A 21816-nucleotide genomic window follows, 5' to 3' on the forward strand; every position below is an offset into this window, starting at 1 on the left:
ATATTTTTTTTCCAGACTCATTAATACATAAATTGTAGGGAATTTTTTCTAGTTTAATTTTGTACATAAATATTTTGTTCGTAAAATGCGTCGTAAAGGAGATATTCCCCAAAAACCGGTTTTAGGCGCCAGTTTTTCAAAATGGCGGCGCGAGCGGCGGGGTTACGAGGTGGCAAAGTTGAAATTCGAAAAGAGCATACCAAAATCTATAAATTCACCAATTTTCAAAACTCCCGGAAAACTTTCCAGGTAAAATTACCAAATGACTGGACTAAATGCCCGGCGTTTCACTACTTCACTAATGCCCGGTTTCTGAGGCACATTTATCGGTAGTTTATCTGTTCAGTAGCGTTTAAGTTTATATAGAAACTAGCTGACCCGCGCAACTTCGTTTGCGTGTATCCCGCTACTTCGACAAATACAGTCAACGCACCAACACATATTGGATACTAATTTTCAATTCACAATAACTTCTCTTTCCCTTAACCGCGTTTAAAATATTAAAATGTTTTTTGGTTTCTGTGACTCTTCTTTGATCGCCCCCCCTATCAGTTTTTGGAAAAAATATTTAAGTAATGTACAGATTTTTTTTTGTCTTATATGTATAGATCAAAGTCGTAGTACCTACTTTTTAATATATGTACTTAGAAACAAAAGAAAGATACCTATTCTATTAAGTTCTTTTTCTGAACTTATCTTACCTTAAATTACGATTTTTTTTTTAATTATTTCCCTAATATTAAATTGACCTAACTTTAAATTTTAACCAAAATCTTAATAGAAAATATCAATCCATAAATTACGGATTTATATTTTAAAAAAACTAATCTTACTAATAAGTGCGATTTAATACTAACCTTAGAATACAATACCTACTATTATCATACAATTATTGTTGTCGCGCTGAAAAGCACGTTTTATTTTTCTCAAAGAGCTGCGATAGATAAACGCGTCCGATCGCTTCCAATTTCAAAGTGCTAATGGGGAGCCGCTGCCGCCGACGCGCTATTTATAGGGACGCTGCCCCCGCCGCCGCGGCCGGCCCGTACCGTGCCGCAATACTAATATCGTGATATCTCCTAAACTATATGTCTAAATAACACACTGTAAACTGCAAAAATAATCTAAATTAAATGCTCGTGATGATGAACTTACTTATTTTGATAAGGATATATGTATTATTGGTTATATCACCAGTTAAACATCACCCAACGAATTAAATGTTTTTTTAATACAGAAAAGTAGTTTTTGTGACTTAAATAAAAAAGCTGGATATATGTCATCGCGGACTTTTTTGTAGAACTAATAAAGACCAATGTTTTTGCTATACATTGTTCTTACTTGTATCCAACAGTATAAGCGGCGCACGCACAAATGCAATCTTCAATTAGATTTTTTTTCTGACTTCTTGGACATAAATCGCTATAACTCAGCTAATATAGTTTCAATGTATTTCAATTATATATAAAAACCTGTCGGAGAAAATACTCTTTCTATTAGTGAAAACCGCATCAAAATCCGTTGCGTAGTTTTAAAGTTTTATGCATACGAAGGGACTACAGACAAAATGGGCGACTTTGTTTTATACTATGTAGTGATGACAGTTTGGAATCGGGGGTAAGTGTCGCGTAACTTATTTAATAGATAAAGTGAGAGCAAATTTTTTAAAGAAAACTACACTACTGAAATATATCCTCGAAAGAAGTTTACACCATTAGTGTGGCGAGATTTTATTTATTTGTTGTGTAAGATGACAGTGCCATCTAGCAGTTATGCTAGGTCAAATCTTGGAAGTTGTGGTAACTGTCTATTCTTAAAAAACATTTTTCATGGAGTTAGGAAGTTGAGTTCATCGATCTCGCTATTTCAAAAAGCAAATTAGTGTACCTGTGAATTGTACGTACACTTAGGTGTTATAAACAATACTCGGGCCATTTGAAACGTGCGAACTGAGTCATGTCATTTTATCGGAGTCTCTCGCTCGCACTTACACGTCACTTCCTATGATCCTTTTGATGATGACGTAGTGGGCACGTTTGTAACAGCCTGAGTTTAACTCCTGTTAACTAGTTATAGTGAAACTAGATGCCGAAGCTGGATATGAGCTAGGATGCCATAATCATTGTTATTGTGGTGTCCAGGCGCGTCGTGGCTGCACTCGGAGGAGCTGGAGGCGTGCGTGGGCGGCTCCAACACCGTGCTGCCGCGCCCCGAACGCCTGCACACGCTGCGCGCCGTGCACCAGCTCAACAAGGACTCGGTATGTACCATATACCACAGCGTATCACTTAATGTAAATATGTATAGCCCAAAAGTGACTGACTGACATAGTGATCTATCAACGCACAAACCACTGAACGGGACGGGCTAATTTGGCATGCAGCTACATGTTACGACGTAGGCATCTGCTAAGAAGGGATTTTGACCAATTTTACTCTTAAGGTGATAAAATAAGGGATGAAAGTTTGTATGAAAATTCTGTCCTAAGTCATAAACTACGCGGACGAAGATCTATTTACTTATGCTCCTCTACAATTCCTAAGGAATCTTCATACCATATTTCTATAGTACGGCCGCTGAGTAATTACCGATTTGACAGATTATTCTTTAAATTAATCGATATAACCTTGCACGAGCGACACATTTGCCGAATGATTTAGAATACCTCTTAAATATAAAACTTTATGTCAAAATATCAGAATTAAGTAATTTTCCAATAAACACTGTTTCAAAACTTTAAATAATTTGTAAATAATATGAAAACATTTATTTTTTGTTCCTTGGCGCGCTTGTACAAAGTTACATCGTGCGGATTCGTGCGTCTAGTTTTCATAGTGATGTGCTTAATAGTATTCGGTCCGAATTCATTGGAATAGGTATGATTTTTATTTCAAGGAATATTGATGGAATATAGGAATAAGGAATATAGATATTTATTTTATTTCATCAAGGATACTCCACCTAATGAAGAACTTGTGTCTTAAACTATTATTGTTTTGATTTTATTTAATTACACTCTATACTAGAATATTTAAAAACAAACTGTTCCAAAATGATATTAGGGTTACTGGTTCTGTCACTTCACTAGTATTGTCAATTTGTCATGTGTCAAATCGGTAATAACTCAGCGGCGCTACTATAGTTTCTACGCTCAGTAGTTTCGGCTGTGCGTTGTCCATCCATTAGTCAATCGGAAAAATATTTATAAATATATTAAAACAGTTTTATGTATATTGATAAATGTGTGTATAGGTGTTGGTATGTCACGAGAACGTGGTGGACATAATCCCGGTGCTGGCGGGCGGGCGGGACGGCGACGTGCGCTGGCGGGACAACGACAAGCGCCGCGGCAAGCTGCTCAACAGGATACAGTTCGACTTCAACATCGACAGCATATGTATGTATACACACTATGCTTAATAATTTCATTATCCGTTGTACTCGGTACTAAGAAGACGTTATTATTTGCTGCTATTACTCAGAAATTAGTAAAATACAACGTGCTATAAAGCTCACAACTCGTAGGCCTTTAAAGTTTTGCGTGATCAAGTCAAATACTTGAAGTAAAAATCAAGCCTTGCTCGAGTAAATTTGTATGCGGGTACGGAGCATTGATGATTACGTCATTAATTTGTTAGTAATGCTCCCAATATGCTTGTTATAATATTTTATGCGTAAGTTAAGCTTAATACCTTGATTTAAATATTTCACGACTAATTGTGTTAGTGGTATTGGTAGTATCTACTTACAATATCAATTATTTATAAAAGACTGTAAAAAATCGGCGATTGAAAAGAGTGGTAAAAAGTTCGTTGCTAGATCTCATTGGCCCTACCTTCTAAACTGGCGGTAAATTCCCTCCCTGTATAACAAGTGTCAGTACTTGAACTATATTAATGGTTTGTTTGTATGTCAGTATGTCTGGCGGACTCTGTGCTGGCGTTCCACCGGCACGGCGTGCAGGGCCGCTCGCTGCGCAACGCCGAGATCACGCAGGAGATCACCGACCACTCGCGCTCTTACAGGCTCCTGCCGCATGACAAGTTAGTACATCATTTTATTAGTACTTCGATGAAGCCACAGACTATTACGGCCTCCGTGATGCAGTAGTCAAAGTCACACCACGCCACTACCAGTACGTCGGGAAGTCTTGGGTTTCGATTCCCGCATGACAAAGGTATTTAATCTACAAATAGTTGTTTTAGATTAAAGTTAATAGTTTAAAGTACAGACTAGCTTTGTGTCCGGTGTTTGTATGTTTGTAAATATTCTCGCGACGCAAGTGCAGTCCTTAGTACGAGAGTTATTCTTTAACAAAAACTTGCTTTGTTCAAAATGGTATTTATATCATGGAATGATGTGCTACTATAAAATATTTCGGCGTGTCAATAAGCTATCTGTTTTATTTTCCAGGATGGTAGTGTTAGAATCGCACACGTTACAAAACAACACGCTAACAGGCGAAGACGGGAACGATCTCTACATACTAGCCGGCCACGAGGCCTCCTACTGAACGTGCACCGCCCGGGCATGGAACCCACGTACCACGCACACGACACGCGCGAGAGGTACCCACGAAATATAACCTGAAAAATAACAAATTTAATTTCGCGCTCATGAGTTTTTCTTAGAAACTCAAGAGTTTGTTAATGTCTCCGATAGATGGCAGTAGAATCGAAATGTCGGAAGTAATTAATTTGCTATCGAAAAGCGTTATTTTTTATCTTTTAAGCGCTTTAAGATCTGAGTTGAGTGAAATTTTAAGTCATCATTGTATATTTAAAATGTATTAAGAAAATACGAGATTATTGTGCTCTCAATAGACACGAAGCGACATCTAGCGTGCGACACTGGAACTACAAGTAAAAATGGCGATGGGAAATAGGTAGGGTAAAATCTTTCAAAATAAGGATTTTAAATACAAATGTACCTATTTTGAGCTTTTAATGAGTAATTGCGAATGATTTTTTATTCATCAACATGAAATAATTCCAGTTATTATGATCTAGAGACGTAATTATTTTACATCGGTTTTGAAAACATCGCCTTTTATCAATAACGCACAGAAAACTACAAAATACTGATAATAAATTCATGAAATATGTCATTTTAGAATCATTATCATCGATGTTTAAGAAATTTACAATTATATTGCAACATCGCAAAAGTCTATAATGATTTGGAAATGTAAAACGATTGATTATGTCCCAATAAGCCATATGGTCAAATAACTCCTTTTAAAAATTACTTGAAGGAGAAATCAATTCATACAAAAACAGGGTAGATATGATGAAATTACTAACTCCCGGGTTCTGAGGTACATGTAGTGGTAGTTTATCTATTTAAAACCGTTTAAACTCATATAAAAGAACCGGGGGGTACTTAATGCAAAACTTAACCAAAATTCTCCCAAGTTTTCAATATTTTTTCTCTTTTTTATAAACCACTGTCTAAATTAGTTTATTCAATTGTTTTAATTTTCCACACGGTTACTTTATATCAAAGAATAATTTGACAGAAGTCAAGTCTGTCTAAACACTGAAATTATTCCTTGAGTTATGTAATTTTACTACAGAAAATAGACCATTTAAAAACTACTATCAAAAAATTTCGTAAACGAGAAGTGTATGTATAAATCCTTTACTTCTAAATTTAGTGAACTACCTATCAAAAATTTACTCCAAATTAGTTGATTTCAAAACTCTCGCGACTTGTACACATAGTATTATAATGCAACGGGTCTTAAACGTGATTGAAAATTTAATTATACCTTATTCATTTACCTGACGTTTCGATCGTTGAAGCAAATAAGGTATCATACATACGTAAAATCGTCTTCCCATAGGGGTAGGCAGAGACCAGAGAACACCACTTGGTACGATCCTTACAAACTTCCTTTGCTTCATTCACATCCATACATCTTGTTATACAGGACCGCCGGTTACGAGTACTACGCACCTGACCTTTTTGCAAGACATCACAAAGGTTTTATATAACCTTTAATTTTTACAATCACGTTTAAGACCCGTTACATTATAATATTATGTACCAAATTATTCGATTAATAAATAATATACCATCACTGCCACATTAGGTTATCATTCCACGAAGCAATAAGTTTGAATAGCAAACAAAATAATATTAATAAATTAAATGTAAACATCAAGAAAATGTGCAATGTCTTATTTGTTTAGGAAATTAGTAAACGACTATGGTATTTTTTTAAAAGTATTTTATATGAAATTGTGGGGTATTATTTCTATTGTAAAGTTTAAATAGCATTTAACCTCGGAGAGCATGTGAAACCGTCGGTCCTGCACCTGACCTCTCACTGGTCGTGTCGGTTATCCGTCCCAACGAACTATGAGAGTGAAGGAATAGAGAGTGTACCTGTGTATTGTGCACACACTTGGGCACTATAAAGTCATGCACAGTTGGCTGGTTTTAATCAAACTGGCCAGGAGGATATTATTCGTAGTAATAGCACTATTTTATTTATTACTATTAATTTAGTATGTCTCAATACTGAGCATAGATTTCCTTTCAAAGTGAGAAAGATTATAATTTACTAGATTTGTGTCCTTTCAGATTGGTATGAGAATATATTATATTTTACTGGTAAAACAAATTAGATTTTTTTTTGTAATTTTTTCTGTAAATGATCAATTTAAAGGTTAATGCTATTAAAACCTTATATTATAAATCCGTAGATACATTGCTAGAACGATTATTTTTCGGTTTAAAAGGAAATAGTAATAAATTAAACGTTAGTTAGCTTTTAGCGCTAACTACGATTAGTTTTAGATTAACCGATCGACGGCAGCTTTACCGAATATAGCCAATGATTGCCGAAGTCTTATTGTGTTAGTGTAATGCACTTGTGGGCTTTGTTAAACGACGTTTTTTGAATACAAAAATTGCTTATCTTTCATAGTTCTGTAAAATATCAATGGGTTAAGCAACTTTAACGCGGATATTTTATAGATGGGTGGCCACGTGTGTTATTTGAGTTGAGTGTTTTTGAACTTCCGAGTCTACGTTTCAATAGGTGTCTATTAAAATATCCGACATTAAGCCATATCAAAGTGTTTAGGATTGAACAACTTTGACACTAGGTTGACCACTGACTATACATTGAATAAATAAATCAATTAAAAGAACCAATAAAAAATTAGTCAAAAATTGTCGTTTGATAAAGTTCCTAATGTTATAAGTGCATGCATTCGTGCTATGTTCTCGGTATGCATGCGCACATGCAAGCTATTTCATTATAAGCATGCACGCATGAGCGTAGACTAGAACGTGCATGTAATATTGTTATACCTATGCGCGTATGTAATATGAATATGTCAACCAAAATATTTCAGTGATGAAATAACTTATTAACAAAATTATTGCGAAAATGTAGCCTATCGCAAATATACCAATAAATAAATATCTTTGGACAACTCACACACGGTCATCTGATTTTCCAAACTAAACAGAGCTTGTACTGTAACCAGACAACCGATAACATATACTTATATACTCCTATATTTATATAGGCGTTCAAAACTAGTTGCGCTGAACGGTCGGTAAACGATCAGTGGGTTAAGCAACCTTGGCGCGGACGTTCTATAGATGGGTGATCGTATAGTAATATTTGAACTGAGCGTCTCCGTGCTTCAGTGGGCAGGTAAAAAGTCGGTCCCGGTTGATGTCAGTAAGATAACTGTCGTTGAGCCATGTCAAAGACCTTCGGGCTTGAACAACTTTAACACTATGTAGACCACTAACCATACGACGAACGAACTCCAGGCTCAGAACAGATACACGTGATCGAATGGAGAGATTTTGAGCACCTTGATTCGCTCTACTGAGATCCCCTTCAGTAAAAAAAGGACCCTAAGTGGCTAGCCTCTCCCGCGATTCGCTAGTACGTAAGGGGTCTTAAAAGCAATAATTATTTTAAAAGTTATTTCATTACTTCATAGAAATATTATTTAGCAATTTTTTGCACTATATGTGAGAGCCGTAAATGTCTGTATATGCTGATTAGCTAAATATTGCTACAAGACATATAAGTTGTACCATATTATTATAATTTAAATGTTCAACAGTTAATCACTGTGATCGCATTAAGATAATTTAATGAACCAGATGGTGTCTTTTACTAAATGAGGTCGTCATTACTAAGAAAATCGACTAAATGATTAAATAATCGACTAATATACTCAAAATCGTAGCGAAAGATGTAGTGACTGCCAAATTAGAACCAATTTTGAGTTTTTAGTTTGAGCCGATTAGTAATGAAGATCTTATTAGTATTATATTAATGTTTTTTTTATTTAAACAGGGCAAACCGTAGCCCTAAAACGAAAATGAACTAATATCAGATCTTTTACTCATTATATTTTAAATATAAAGTAAACTTTATTTATTCATTTAATATAAACATCACGATATGTGATTTTACGTGTAACGAAAAAATTATAAAAAGACATTTTTTTTTGTTTAAAGTTTTTAACATATAGAAATTTTTGTGGAAAGAACGCTTGTGTATTTTTCTCTTTTTTGTAAATATAATAATTATTCCAGTTAGTTTTAGTGCAACTGTATAATACCGTTAGTCATAGATAAATGTAATTAAAATGTTTTTTTTTAATAGCGATTTGACAGTTACAATTTTGGTCTCACTGCTGTTAAGAAACTATATAAAAGTAATTATATTAGGTAAATATCTTAATTTGCAGTGAGGTTAAAGATCTCTAAATAGCGGCCATGACACATGGTCGCTTCGACCAGAAAATTTATCTCCTCCGACCATATTTATGGTCAAAATCTGGTCTTAACTTTGCCTCGCAAAGTCTATAGCTTCTATTTATTCATATTATAGCGGACTAAAAGACTTATACAACTAATTTAAAGGTCCGCTATATAAATATGTCTGTTTTATTCCCTTACTAAAATTATTCTTGGTATTTTTGTGATTTGTTTGTTATCCAGTGCTCATTTACAGTGATGTATTAAAATAAAGATTTAAATAATTCAGATATCTATCTGGCGACAAACACAGACAATACATAAATAAATATATATAAAAAATAGTAAATATAAAAATAAATTTCAAGAATTCGCCAGATCGATGTCTCGGACTGGTTTCGCTAGATTAGAAAAATCTTTGAAATGTTAACACCAGTCATTTTTTGATGTAGCAACACAGCTATAATATGCCGAATTATTATTTAACTAGCACAATATCTATCTTAATAATAAACGTCGTTTAAGCTCTGATTAGTTATACTATTTACTTTCATTCATATACAGTTTCAAAATTGATTGAAAATTACAAAACACTGTATAACTAATCGAGACGCCTACTATAAATCTAAAACGAAATTTCTCACAATATTTAGCTTGATTTTAACTATGATTTCATTCATTTCTAAGCTTCGTTTGGCATTAGAATCTTCAAACCTATTATAACTCACGCCATAATTTATCAACTCTCGGTTTCTAAGGTACATTTAGCGGTAGTTTATCTATTCAATAGCGTTTAAGCTCTTATAAAAAAACGTTATTGCATAAACTACCGTTAAATGTACTCAGAAACCGGGGGTTAGGCACTTGATAGTTATCGAACATCGCATTTGTAACGAAACTTCGGATTAATGAAGCATAGTAAGGGTACAAAGCTTAAACGACGTTTATTATTAAGATTACATTTTTAAAGTTGTAAAATGGTTTTAAGTGCTAGATCAACAAAGAAATCATTTTATTCACATTTCAGTTGTCAATGATAAAACAATCACAGTATGTTTCGCTTTTTAATAATCCTTTTTATTTATACCTCCCAATAAACATTATTTCGTACAGTTTTGTTTGTTTTTTTCGTTTATCCCTTTTTTTACGAACATTTCCTTTTTATTTTAATTAACTATGTATTAATTATTTTTTTTAATTAATTTTTACCGACTTCATAAAAGGACTACTATGTTTAAATAATTGTTTTTTTGTATGTCCATCTAAGTATGCTAAGTTCCCAATCCACTTGGTCAGAGTGGGTGGCTAATCTTCATTATAGGAGACCCTTGCCCAGCAGTGGGAAAGTAATGGGTTAAATTTATTTATTTATGTTACTCGATTACTCCGCCCCTTGTGGACGGATTTATAACTTTGTATATATTATTATATAACTGAGTTTCATACACTAAAATGTACAAAAATATGTAAAGGCTTGCTTTTGAGTAAGTAAGCAAGGATTGAGAAAAAAAACATCAATATCAAGTCGTCAATGAACGATTTCAATGCATAATAAAATACGATTACTCGAAATATTCTTCATATAGTACGTTTGGCGCCGCCAGGGTTTCATTAGAATATTACAATACGCTTATCATCGTGTACCTTCACTCTTCAAAACCCTGGTGACGCCAACAACACGAATTTCCAAAATGGCGACCGACTTTTCGTCTAAAAATACAGGTACTTAAGAAACAATATGCAATTGTTTCAACTCTCTCTGTCATTCTATTCTCATACATCCAATCGTTTTAAAGTTTATTATTTTACCCAAAAATATTGCTTCAAAATTATATCTACATCAGCAACCTATAGTTTATAATTAAATTTTCTGAAACGTTTTGATAAAATAATAAACTTTAACGATTGTAACATAAAGGAGAAAGCCAAATATCTTGGCGCTTGGACTGAGAATGGCTGTAAAATTGGGTAGCGTATATTGTCATATAGTCCCGTTTAGTAATTAGATGTATTTGTAGGTATATTTCGACATAATAGATTTAATGAAACATTAGAACACCAGTACTGAAATTAATAGACCTTTTGGTTTGTTAGTCACATGAAAACTGATGAAATAAATATTTTAAGTGCAACATCATATAGAGAACTACCTCGAAATGAAAATGATATAACTTATGAAACTAACAAACCAAAAGCATTGATGATAATAATTATCTATTCTTTAGAATTTAAAAATAAATATATAAAACAAAGTCTGGCGTTAAAAGTCTATTATAAAACATTAATTATTATGAAAGTGTAGACGTTTAAACTAGCATTAAATGCTCTTTTACTATTTCGTTGTTATTTTTTGTAGTAGTCAGGGTTTCGCTGCAGGATGACTTAATACAAACTTAATTATTCGTTTGAAAAAAAAAATCTGTCATAAACTCATTTTCGTCACTGTGGTCTCAATGCAGGTCAAAGAGTTCGGAAAGCAGACCACAAAAAAATCTCAAAATTACGCGTGGTCTCTGAATAGGTAATTGATAATAATGTCGAGCTTTGAATGTTTAGAATTTTATGAAATTAACCTCATATGCATGTGACTTATCCTTTAATAATTACATTTAATTAGGATCCGAGTTTGTCGCTAAAAATACTTGCAGTGAGATCACACTTTAAAAATACTCTAAATCTGGTAATACTGATTTCGACAATTTTGTGTTACCATATAAAATAATATTTTAACATTTCGTAATAATCGGTTTTAGCTTTGCTTCCTGTAGTTTCTATGAATAGCTCGTACAAAAATATTGACAATTTATTTTAGAATAAGGTCTTTCCATTTTTCTCTAAAATTCATAGTATTAATGGTAAAAGTTAAAAAAGAATTATAATCAGAGAAAATTATAAATTAGATTATAATAGCATTCGAAATGATAAATTAGAGATATGGATATTTATTTTCGTTATATCAGAAAGTAGGTAGGAAGGCGACCGGGGAGGATTGTAAATAAAAAATGTAGGTAGAGGTAGTGCATCCTGAGGTAAAATGTCAGTTCAATGTTATTTCAAGATTGTTTCTGAACAGATTTTATTCCTGAATAAAGTGATGAATACAACCATGTGTTTTTATTTATTGTACTTGTGTATCAACCCCTGCATGACTACATATAAGTGAATTTACAATTTGATAGTCAATTTTTAAACAACTGACAAATCTATTCCTATTATCAATCTATTATCATCTTGGTCCTTCATAGCACTCTTAAATATCATACAAATGTAGAATAAAATGCAATCTATAAAAAAGTAATAATATAATTCACATCTATGGTGCAGCGGTGGCAACACATTGTGGTGAGTTGGATGGATTTCTACAGATTGGATATATTACTCAATTCTTTACTGTTATGCTGGAAATTATTTCTTATACCACCCAGCTGTTATCTCTTATATATTTTATGAATTAAGTAATATTATGAATTATTTCGACTTAATAGAAAGAAAGCCCATTTGGTAAGTATGTATATTTGACCAAAACTAGTCAGGGCAGATTTAAGTTCTAAGCGAGAGCAGTTTTTGTCTAAAATTAAGGTTTCACATGTAAATGTTGGTCGCTCCAAATCAAATAAATACTCCACTCTAACACAGTGCCATGCCAATCATAGCGATTATAGGTTATAACAAAACAAACTACTATTATCAAAACATTTATTAACAGATACTTAAATACGCTTAACACTAATGAGTCAAAATATCACATTAATCGTCTTCAATCATCTCCACTTCGTCTGTCTCGTCTTTCTTCTTGCCAGAGTTAGCTTTCTTTGCTGACACCATAAGTTTGTATTGCTCCAAAGCCTCGTCTAATGGGTCCACAAATCTCTCGAATTCTATATCTTTCATCGCGTCTAGCACATCCTGACCTGTTAGAGCTTTCCTTTTCTTCTGTTTCACGATATTTGTGGCCGCCGAAGTCACGTATAACACAAAAACAGATGCCGCTTTAGCTAAACCCGTTCGCGCCTCTTTTGATATTGATACGCCTTCCGGTAACGCTTCTTTCACTATCCGTGTGACTACAGTCATGGGCAGATTCAGATCTTCAAGCTTTTCAGCCATTATTTACTCAATTTTATCGTTTATTTGAGAATATCAGGTACATGTATAACCGCCAAAACTGCTCAATAACAACTGGATTTTTGACATTGACAGTTGACAATATTGACGTTTCTACTAGTGATGTAGTAATAAAATTTGATTTCTACTATTCCTAAACATAATTTAAAATCGATTTTCGTACGAATTAGTATAGCAAAAACTATAAATAAAAAGGAGGCAATATTTCCTCAAGCTAAAAACTAATCCACAAGGAGAAAAAATAGATTCTGTGATAATTCGCGATGAGTTCGTAATTTACCATATTTACCGCTATGGGTAGTACACATGTAATGGTAGTTGGAAGCTTAAAAAAAAGAAAAAAGAATTCATTCATAAAGAATTTTACTTCAAACCAAGTGTTTTATGAATTATGTAAAATAAAAGTAAGAAATAAAAATCACTTCAGCATATAGTTCGGAAGACTCAAGAACAAGGTCTACTCACAATGATACATTGTCTTCATTGTGGCCATGATTAGCTCATCAATGTATTGTTTAGTCATTTTTATCTGTTACTCAGAATATTGGAAATCTGACTACCAATTTACCGTGTTTAACAATAGCCTCATAACAAGGCAGGTCAGCTTCAATTTGTTAATAAATTGCCATTTCGGTGCGACGGTACTCTTGGGAAATAACGATATGAAGTGCTTTTGGCCAAGGTTAACCAAATAAGCCATTATAATTTTCTAAATGTAATTGTACTGCATGATTGTATAACAAGGTTCTCACAACATACAATCTAATATTTAGGTTTAAGCAATAACATAACTTAATAGCCTGATTATTGAAACTGTTCGATTTACTTTCTAACTTCAATTGCTATTAGCAAACTTAAGGCGTTACAGTGACACGCATTTTAGAAAAATATACCTGTTACTGAGATATTATAATAAAATATCGATAATATATATTCTTAAAACGTTGCGAAATAATATCTTTAGCTTTAGTAGAGCTTTCAAACGTTAATTTATTTCACTCAACTTTCGGTAGGTAGCGATAGTTATCAGTTACTCAAATTCTATGATAATCTATTAGGTATTATTCGGTTCTCTGAACCGTCATTGCTTGGGTCAAATGGCAAGAGTCTCGCGAAAACCTTATCTGGCTATGGCATCACATCTACAGTATAGGAACAATACACCTAGGAGAGATACTAGACATTGATAATGCCTATACCTTTATCTAACTCCTAGATAATCTGTTATCGATATAAATAAATACAAATAATCTGTCTGTATTTGCTTGCATTAATGTTTATGTACACAGCACGGCAGTTAATCCTGCGAATAATGTGATAATGGATGAAAAGCAGTCTGCTTTAAAGCTTCATATATTTTAGCTCGGACATTTTCAGTTTGAACAGGAATATTATTAAAATATTTTGAATAATACGAGTTTTGACTATGAAATGAAATAAACTTATAATTATCAGCAGTTAGAATCAGCATTTCTATTATCAGATTTCTCTTTCAGGTTTTTTAATTCGACACAAGAAACGGATATCTTTAATATGCTATATTTGTACAGCAGTACAGCAGTGGATAGGTAGAATTATTTATGGCTGTTATCTAAGACTAATCAATAAAATCTAGCCAAGTATGAATCTAGATACGTATAGATTTGTCATTTACACGCTAATGGGTAAGAATCAACCGCAATCTTTTCTCCTAGGGGTCGACGACCTGAAAATACCGCAACAAAGGCAAAATATGTAAATATCGATTTTCAACGCTCCCCTCCTAGTAACACAATAGATTTACTGACTACTTATATTCATAATGAAAAAAAGAAAGTCTTACTTAATAAGATTATGTGATATTTAATCGTACTAAGATGTTATTATCGCCTTATGTTTAAGTACAAGCAAACACACATTGCGCAAACTCGAATAAGCTCGCCATTTTGTAACTTGACTAGTATGTCAGTCAGTCAGTGCGGCACCGGCATTGCTTGAACGGGGACGTTTTTCGCGCGCTTGCGTATCGATTTTACTCGCTTCTGTATGACACTGTGTTATTTTGATGTTTTTTTGACCGAAAACGTGATAAATAGTACTTCGTCCTATCGTTAAATCGGACACAGTTTGCGTGTTGACGTGGTTTCTTTTTATTCTTTTTTTAATCATATATTTTGTGCTTCGATGAAAACGTTGCTGTTATGTGCGATGATAATGGAATTGTTTTTGGAATTAAAATGAGGTGAGATTTGTGAGTTATTCATTAATTTTCATTCGTTGAAATCGATTTCCTAGTTTACATTTGTGAAATCGATTTCGAATGCATGTCGTGTTCATCCCCATCCCTATAATTGGTGTTTTAAAAAGTTGGTTAATTATGTCACACGCAAAATATGAATAATGCCAAAATATTATATTAAAATTAATTATTATACGTTGAAATATTAATATGCTTCTACTATTAATATAAACTAATTATGTGCGTGAATACTTTGTCACGGTCTTAATTTTGCGGTACATGAATGTTTATACCTATTGTAAATATCGGTTAAAGATAATTTTAATTATGCACCTACATAACTGTTGATAAGCGTCGTACTTACCTAGTAACACGTTTAAATCACCAGTTAAATTGAAACTTTATTTTAAATAATAATAGACACTTTTAAACATACCTACTTAAAATAGTTTTTATTCATTTGTCAGGTGTCATAGTCACGAGTTTGATGTCATGAACTCTTTGCGATAAATACCTATATTTTTTATCTCTAATAAGTGATGGAATATTCCTAAATGTGGTCCAATAATGGCATTCTGGGGTCCCTGATGGATTCTGATGTCAATTTTCCCTGCCCTGCTTTGCGGGGATGCTAACCGTAAATTTTGGTTAAAAAATATTTTCTGGTAATATTAATTTTCTTAATGGAATTGCTGAATTAATTTCGATAATTTTGTTTCAGTTTTAATAAATTAAATTTATCAGAAAAAAGTGTAGGTATAGGTAGGTACCTATGAAGTCACGTGGTAGCGCTTTTTAGAAAATAAAATACCTTCCATCTTTTGAAGATTAGCGGAAACCGGAAACGACGTATCCTAGAAAAAACAATAAATTAAAGTACTAAACTGCAGGTATTTATGTACTTAGCTAACAAAAATATCTTTATTAAGTACCCGTAAAAAACAAATAAATGTAGGTATAAGTTCGTTGTTTGCCAAAACAGCCAATTATTATGAGACAGACCGGCGCCGGCATCGTCGCGTTGCGTGACTTTCTTATTATTCCCGGATTTCCCGCGGGATTTTCCCAAATTCCCAAGTTATTGGTTGAAAATATAGGATTTTATATTACTAGCTAAATAAGTGGTAGTCTTATAATAATACTAGCTGACCCGCGCAACTTCGTTTGCGTGTATCCCGCTACTTCGACAAATACAGTCAACGCACCAACACATATTGGATACTAATTTTCAATTCACAATAACTTCTCTTTCCCTTAACCGCGTTTAAAATATTAAAATGTTTTTTGGTTTCTGTGACTCTTCTTTGATCGCCCCCCCTATCAGTTTTTGGAAAAAATATTTAAGTAATGTACAGATTTTTTTTTGTCTTATATGTATAGATCAAAGTCGTAGTACCTACTTTTTAATATATGTACTTAGAAACAAAAGAAAGATACCTATTCTATTAAGTTCTTTTTCTGAACTTATCTTACCTTAAATTACGATTTTTTTTTTAATTATTTCCCTAATATTAAATTGACCTAACTTTAAATTTTAACCAAAATCTTAATAGAAAATATCAATCCATAAATTACGGATTTATATTTTAAAAAAACTAATCTTACTAATAAGTGCGATTTAATACTAACCTTAGAATACAATACCTACTATTATCATACAATTATTGTTGTCGCGCTGAAAAGCACGTTTTATTTTTCTCAAAGAGCTGCGATAGATAAACGCGTCCGATCGCTTCCAATTTCAAAGTGCTAATGGGGAGCCGCTGCCGCCGACGCGCTATTTATAGGGACGCTGCCCCCGCCGCCGCGGCCGGCCCGTACCGTGCCGCAATACTAATATCGTGATATCTCCTAAACTATATGTCTAAATAACACACTGTAAACTGCAAAAATAATCTAAATTAAATGCTCGTGATGATGAACTTACTTATTTTGATAAGGATATATGTATTATTGGTTATATCACCAGTTAAACATCACCCAACGAATTAAATGTTTTTTTAATACAGAAAAGTAGTTTTTGTGACTTAAATAAAAAAGCTGGATATATGTCATCGCGGACTTTTTTGTAGAACTAATAAAGACCAATGTTTTTGCTATACATTGTTCTTACTTGTATCCAACAGTATAAGCGGCGCACGCACAAATGCAATCTTCAATTAGATTTTTTTTCTGACTTCTTGGACATAAATCGCTATAACTCAGCTAATATAGTTTCAATGTATTTCAATTATATATAAAAACCTGTCGGAGAAAATACTCTTTCTATTAGTGAAAACCGCATCAAAATCCGTTGCGTAGTTTTAAAGTTTTATGCATACGAAGGGACTACAGACAAAATGGGCGACTTTGTTTTATACTATGTAGTGATACCTACTTACTTACCGATGGGGTTAGTCTTACGTAGGTCCTCTCGAAAACTCTTCTTTTCAGACTATTTTCATTGTTCTGGTTATAACAACAGGTATAAACTTGGTTAAATAAACTTATGGATAAAACTCACTGATAGTTAAAGTGACAGCTAAAACCTTATTATTTTTAATTATATGTAACTTTAAACATGGTTGCTTGCTTAAAAGTCAAAGAAATGCGTCTTCCATTTTTTTTTTTATATAGTTTTTTTATTTCTGTGTTTGGAATTCGGCATAAAGCCAGGATCGCCATCCGACTAAACAAAAAAAAACAAGTATTTTAAATGATGATGGATGTAGAAATGAAGTCATAATTTATTCTGTCAATTATTTTTTTACCATAACTCGAAATATAACTGTAAAAGCAGAACAGGATTACAATATTATTACTTATGTCTAGTTATATCTAGTTTTGTTCCAACACGTTTCAGAACGAGCTATTCACGATTTAAAAAAGGATTTACGCAATACAAATCTTGTTTGAAAAAGTATCAATTTAACTCTATGGTTGAATACAATGGATTTTTTGTTTAAGTTTTTCATTGTTTGTGTGATTTAATGTCTCCATTATACGTAGCGTTTATAATTCATTGTTTAGATATTTTGTTAAAGCTATTGAATTTATTCCAGTTGAATTCTTACGAAATAAGATTAAGATTTGATTTCTCAATCTGATTTTCGAGGTACCTATAGGTAGTTCCGCCCACCGGTCGATACTTTGAAACTAGGTAAAAAAAGTAGTATTTTTAAAAGAAAAAAAATGCATTACTATTAGTATCATAAATTTTTCTATGTGGAACTAACATTTTGAAAGATTTCGAGTATGTTAAATACTCGAAATCTTTCAATAATATCAATAACATTAGCCTGAGGACACAACTCAGGACTCGTGGTTATCATACAAATATTTGCGAGGTGACCACAGTGACCATGATATTCCCAAACGATCGTACACATAGCCATAGACATAACAAGGAAACTTCATTGTACAACACAGACCGCGATAGCCACGTGTGTGTAATCCCACGTGTTTACTGAAAGAATACCTACTATATGTACATTATGTACAGTGGACAGCCATTGTAGTAACTATGTAGGAAATTATGGTATTTTAGATTTATAACGATGTTTATTATGTGGTTTATTAACAAAAAATATCTTATGATTTGTTTTTGTGAGATTTTTTTAGATTTTTATGGAATTTGTTTTTTTTTATTATTTGTCATTCGCTCCGACTTCGCCCAGTAGAAAAAATGTCCCGGAATTGCTGTATCTATTGGTTTAAACCGCATTAAATTCGTTTAGTACATTTTGACCTTATTGGAAAAGACAGCCACGAAAATAAGGCTTTATTTTGTAATAATGATTATCTAGATACATATTATGATTTCGTAGCGAAGTGGTCCAGGTACCAAACTGTTATCGGTGATCGATTTCTACACGAAAAAAGTATATATTAGACTGTAATAAATTCTTATTTATACTTTAAATAGGTAATAAACCAAATAGCAACATCTAATGTCGGAACAGAAAAGGAATTTAAATGAACCGACCATCTACAAATTAGCATAAAAAATTCGATGCAAAAAAGTAATAGCATGTATTACCATAGACACAGTAATTTTATTCATCGACACTCGTATCGTAAATATTGTCGATGGTTACGTTTGAATATTTTTTGCCCCGAAAGGAATGTAGCAGAAGAATTATTACTAATTTCTAGGTTTTTGTAGCTTCATACGCTTAATAAGTTGTCTGTTAAGAGAAAAAAACTATTCGTTTTTCTGTAAAAATTACAATATTATTTTTTAAATGACGGAATAGTTTATCTTGGGCCAGTTTCATCGCTTATGGATAAGTGGCGGATAACCTATCAGATACGCAGAGTGATAGCAAATGTACGAAATAACTGCCAAAACTCCACCTGTTAAGTTAACCAATAGTTATTCAGAAAGCGTGGAACAATTAATCAGCCTATTAATAATGTCTTCCTACTATGTTGAAGTCGGCTTCCAGTCTCACCTCACTTAGGTATACCAGTATTTTACATGGGGCGACTGCCTATAGGACCTCCACAACCCAGTTACCTGGGCTATAACTCGATACCTCTTGGTAAGACGGGTTGACAGACTTTCAAGCTTCTGACTACTGGCAGCGACTGTCAAAGAACGTTTTGAAAATGACAACCGGGACCCACAATTAAACGTGATTTTCGAAACACGGACGAACTTGGAAGTTGGGAACTCGTGGATCCAGTCACTAAAATATCTTCGACAGTCAATCCTATAGTTTTGTGTTGTCATATTCATAAATAAACTATTACATAACTAGGAACGAAATCCGCGAATTAAATTAATCTACATTATCGATCGAATGACATCACGCGTCTCAAGGTTACAGTAAAGAATAATCAATGAAAACTAGTATAACTAGACTTTTAAGAATATTACTAAAACCTAGACTTATTTATTTTCTTTTTTTCCTTTTTAAAAGACAACTCTCGCACTAAATTGCTCTTGTGTCGCGGGGACTTTTACAAACATACATAATACGGACACAAAGCACAACCAGACCCGAAATAATTTGTGGATCGCACAAATAATTCTTCCGTGTGGGAATGGAACCTATGACCACGCGCCACGGAATAGCTAGATCTGAATGCGTAAATTTTGGGTCTATAGTATTTGCACCGTAAAATGTATCAAGGATTTTGGGTCTTTAATTCACTAACCCCTTTCTACGTGATGAGGTTCATTTAGCAGTAGTTTATCTATTCTATAGCGTTTAAGCTGATATAAACATGACAGTTTGAATAATTAGATAAACTACCGCTAAATGTACACCTAAAAACCGGGGGTAAGTGCTAAAATATATGAAAGTTGGTTAAGTCGATATAGTAGTAGAAACAGACAAACGGATAAACAGACATTCAGACAGACGGACAGACTTTCGTAAAACAAGTTAAATTAATAAAAACACGTATAATAATTCTTTAGTTGACACGTAAATATGTTTAAAGAACAATTATCTGAAGAAATAATTACAATAATTACTATTCAAATGTCTTCATTTACATAACTAGGAGTGCGATGTAAAAACAAGGTTTTTTGCTGTTTCCATAGACAACCAACAAGTCTGTAAACCTGGATGTCATGTTGTCTATCAATAGATTAAATTGGCTTTTTTTTTTGTTTGTATCGATTAAGTATTCTCGAGTTCTGTAAATTGAGATTAGTTGCTGAAAAACTTACCTTTCATACAAACAGTTAAAATCACGCTTTTCTCTGGTCTCTGCCTGCAACCACTAGTGGATTTTAAGAGTGCCATTACAACTTTGGTCGAAAGTAAACTTACTGGTGGGATTCGAAAATAATTATTTGCAATTTGGAGCTAAATATTACATATCACAGAATAAATAACAGACTATAATCTATACTATCTATACTAATATTATAAAGCTGAAGAGTTTGTTTGTTTGTTTGTTTGAACGCGCTAATCTCAGATACTACTGGTCCGATTTGAAGAATTCTTTGCAGAGTACCAGTGAAAAATGTTACAAAAACGGGGAAAAAATTGACCCATTCTCTTATGTGACGCAAGCGACGTCGCGCGGGTCGGCTAGTTACCTATATATGACTTGTTAAAACCCATGAAAGACGTCTTGTTAGCATTCACTTAGCCACACACTGTTATTTCTACTTCGCTAAAATAAATTCTACTACCATTGATTCATTTTTTCACTATTCACGTTTATTCTCGCCATATCATCGCTTATACAATTCATCATATTGGGGCCTCCCTTGCCCCATAACTGTCCCTGTTTAGGGGCCCCTGGTAGTTCAAATAGAAAAGAAATCCATTGTGCTAAAATGTCGTCATGTTGGTAGTACCGTGTTATCGTTTTAATGGTGGTAAAACTGTCTTTATGAGTATAGCAGCCGGATGACAAGATGTGTGGATGTGAATGAAGCAAGGGAAGTTTTTGTAAGGAGCGTACCAAGCGGCTATCTCTGATCTTCTTCTTCTTATCGTATGGTTAGTGATGAACCTAGTGTCAAAGTTGTTCAAGCCGCCCGAAGGCTTTTGACGTGGCTTAACGACTGTTACCTTAATTGACAACAGCTGGGACCGACTTTTACGTGCCCTCCGAAACACGGAGACGCCCAGTTCCAATACCACTATGCCGTCACCCATCTACCGAATGATTGCGATTGGCTTTGGGCGCCTCCAGTCACATCTCTAGTCTCTGCCTACCATTGTGGTAAGAAGCCGTGATTTTATGTATGTACTATGTATTTCTCATTAACAGTCCCGAGTTTC

At 33.5% G+C, this 21816-nt stretch overlaps 3 protein-coding genes across 6 annotated transcripts in view; 2 read left to right on the top strand and 1 right to left on the bottom strand.

The window, feature by feature from the left end:
- Positions 1-9854, top strand: part of hppy (MAP4K3-like protein hppy) — a 53160-nt gene extending 43306 nt beyond the window's left edge. For all 4 annotated transcript variants that reach the window (XM_076131407.1, XM_076131408.1, XM_076131409.1 and 1 more), the window contains 4 exons: positions 2142-2260; positions 3253-3397; positions 3917-4043; positions 4414-9854. In XM_076131407.1, coding sequence (XP_075987522.1) covers positions 2142-2260; positions 3253-3397; positions 3917-4043; positions 4414-4513 — 491 coding nt within the window. In that variant the 3' untranslated portion in view covers positions 4514-9854. The remainder of the gene's footprint in view (positions 1-2141; positions 2261-3252; positions 3398-3916; positions 4044-4413) is intronic.
- Positions 9855-12424: 2570 nt separating this feature from the next.
- Positions 12425-12932, bottom strand: Chrac-14 (DNA polymerase epsilon subunit 3 Chrac-14). The gene has a single exon (XM_076131583.1). It carries the CDS (start codon positions 12847-12849, stop codon positions 12490-12492), a length of 360 nt encoding a protein of 119 aa, XP_075987698.1. The 5' UTR covers positions 12850-12932; the 3' UTR covers positions 12425-12489.
- A 1877-nt stretch (positions 12933-14809) lies between these two features.
- Positions 14810-21816, top strand: part of LOC142984291 (uncharacterized) — a 74851-nt gene continuing 67844 nt past the window's right edge. The window contains exon 1 of the mRNA XM_076131779.1: positions 14810-15088. The gene's annotated coding sequence lies outside the window, so the exon portion shown is untranslated. The remainder of the gene's footprint in view (positions 15089-21816) is intronic.

Source organism: Anticarsia gemmatalis, chromosome 26 (genome assembly GCF_050436995.1).
Source record: "Anticarsia gemmatalis isolate Benzon Research Colony breed Stoneville strain chromosome 26, ilAntGemm2 primary, whole genome shotgun sequence".
Classification (NCBI taxonomy): Eukaryota; Metazoa; Arthropoda; class Insecta; order Lepidoptera; family Erebidae; genus Anticarsia; species Anticarsia gemmatalis.

Excerpts from the sequence above, each read along its gene's own strand:
- Chrac-14 (XM_076131583.1), bottom strand. The coding sequence starts at position 12,849 with ATGGCTGAAAAGCTTGAAGATCTGAATCTGCCCATGACTGTAGTCACA.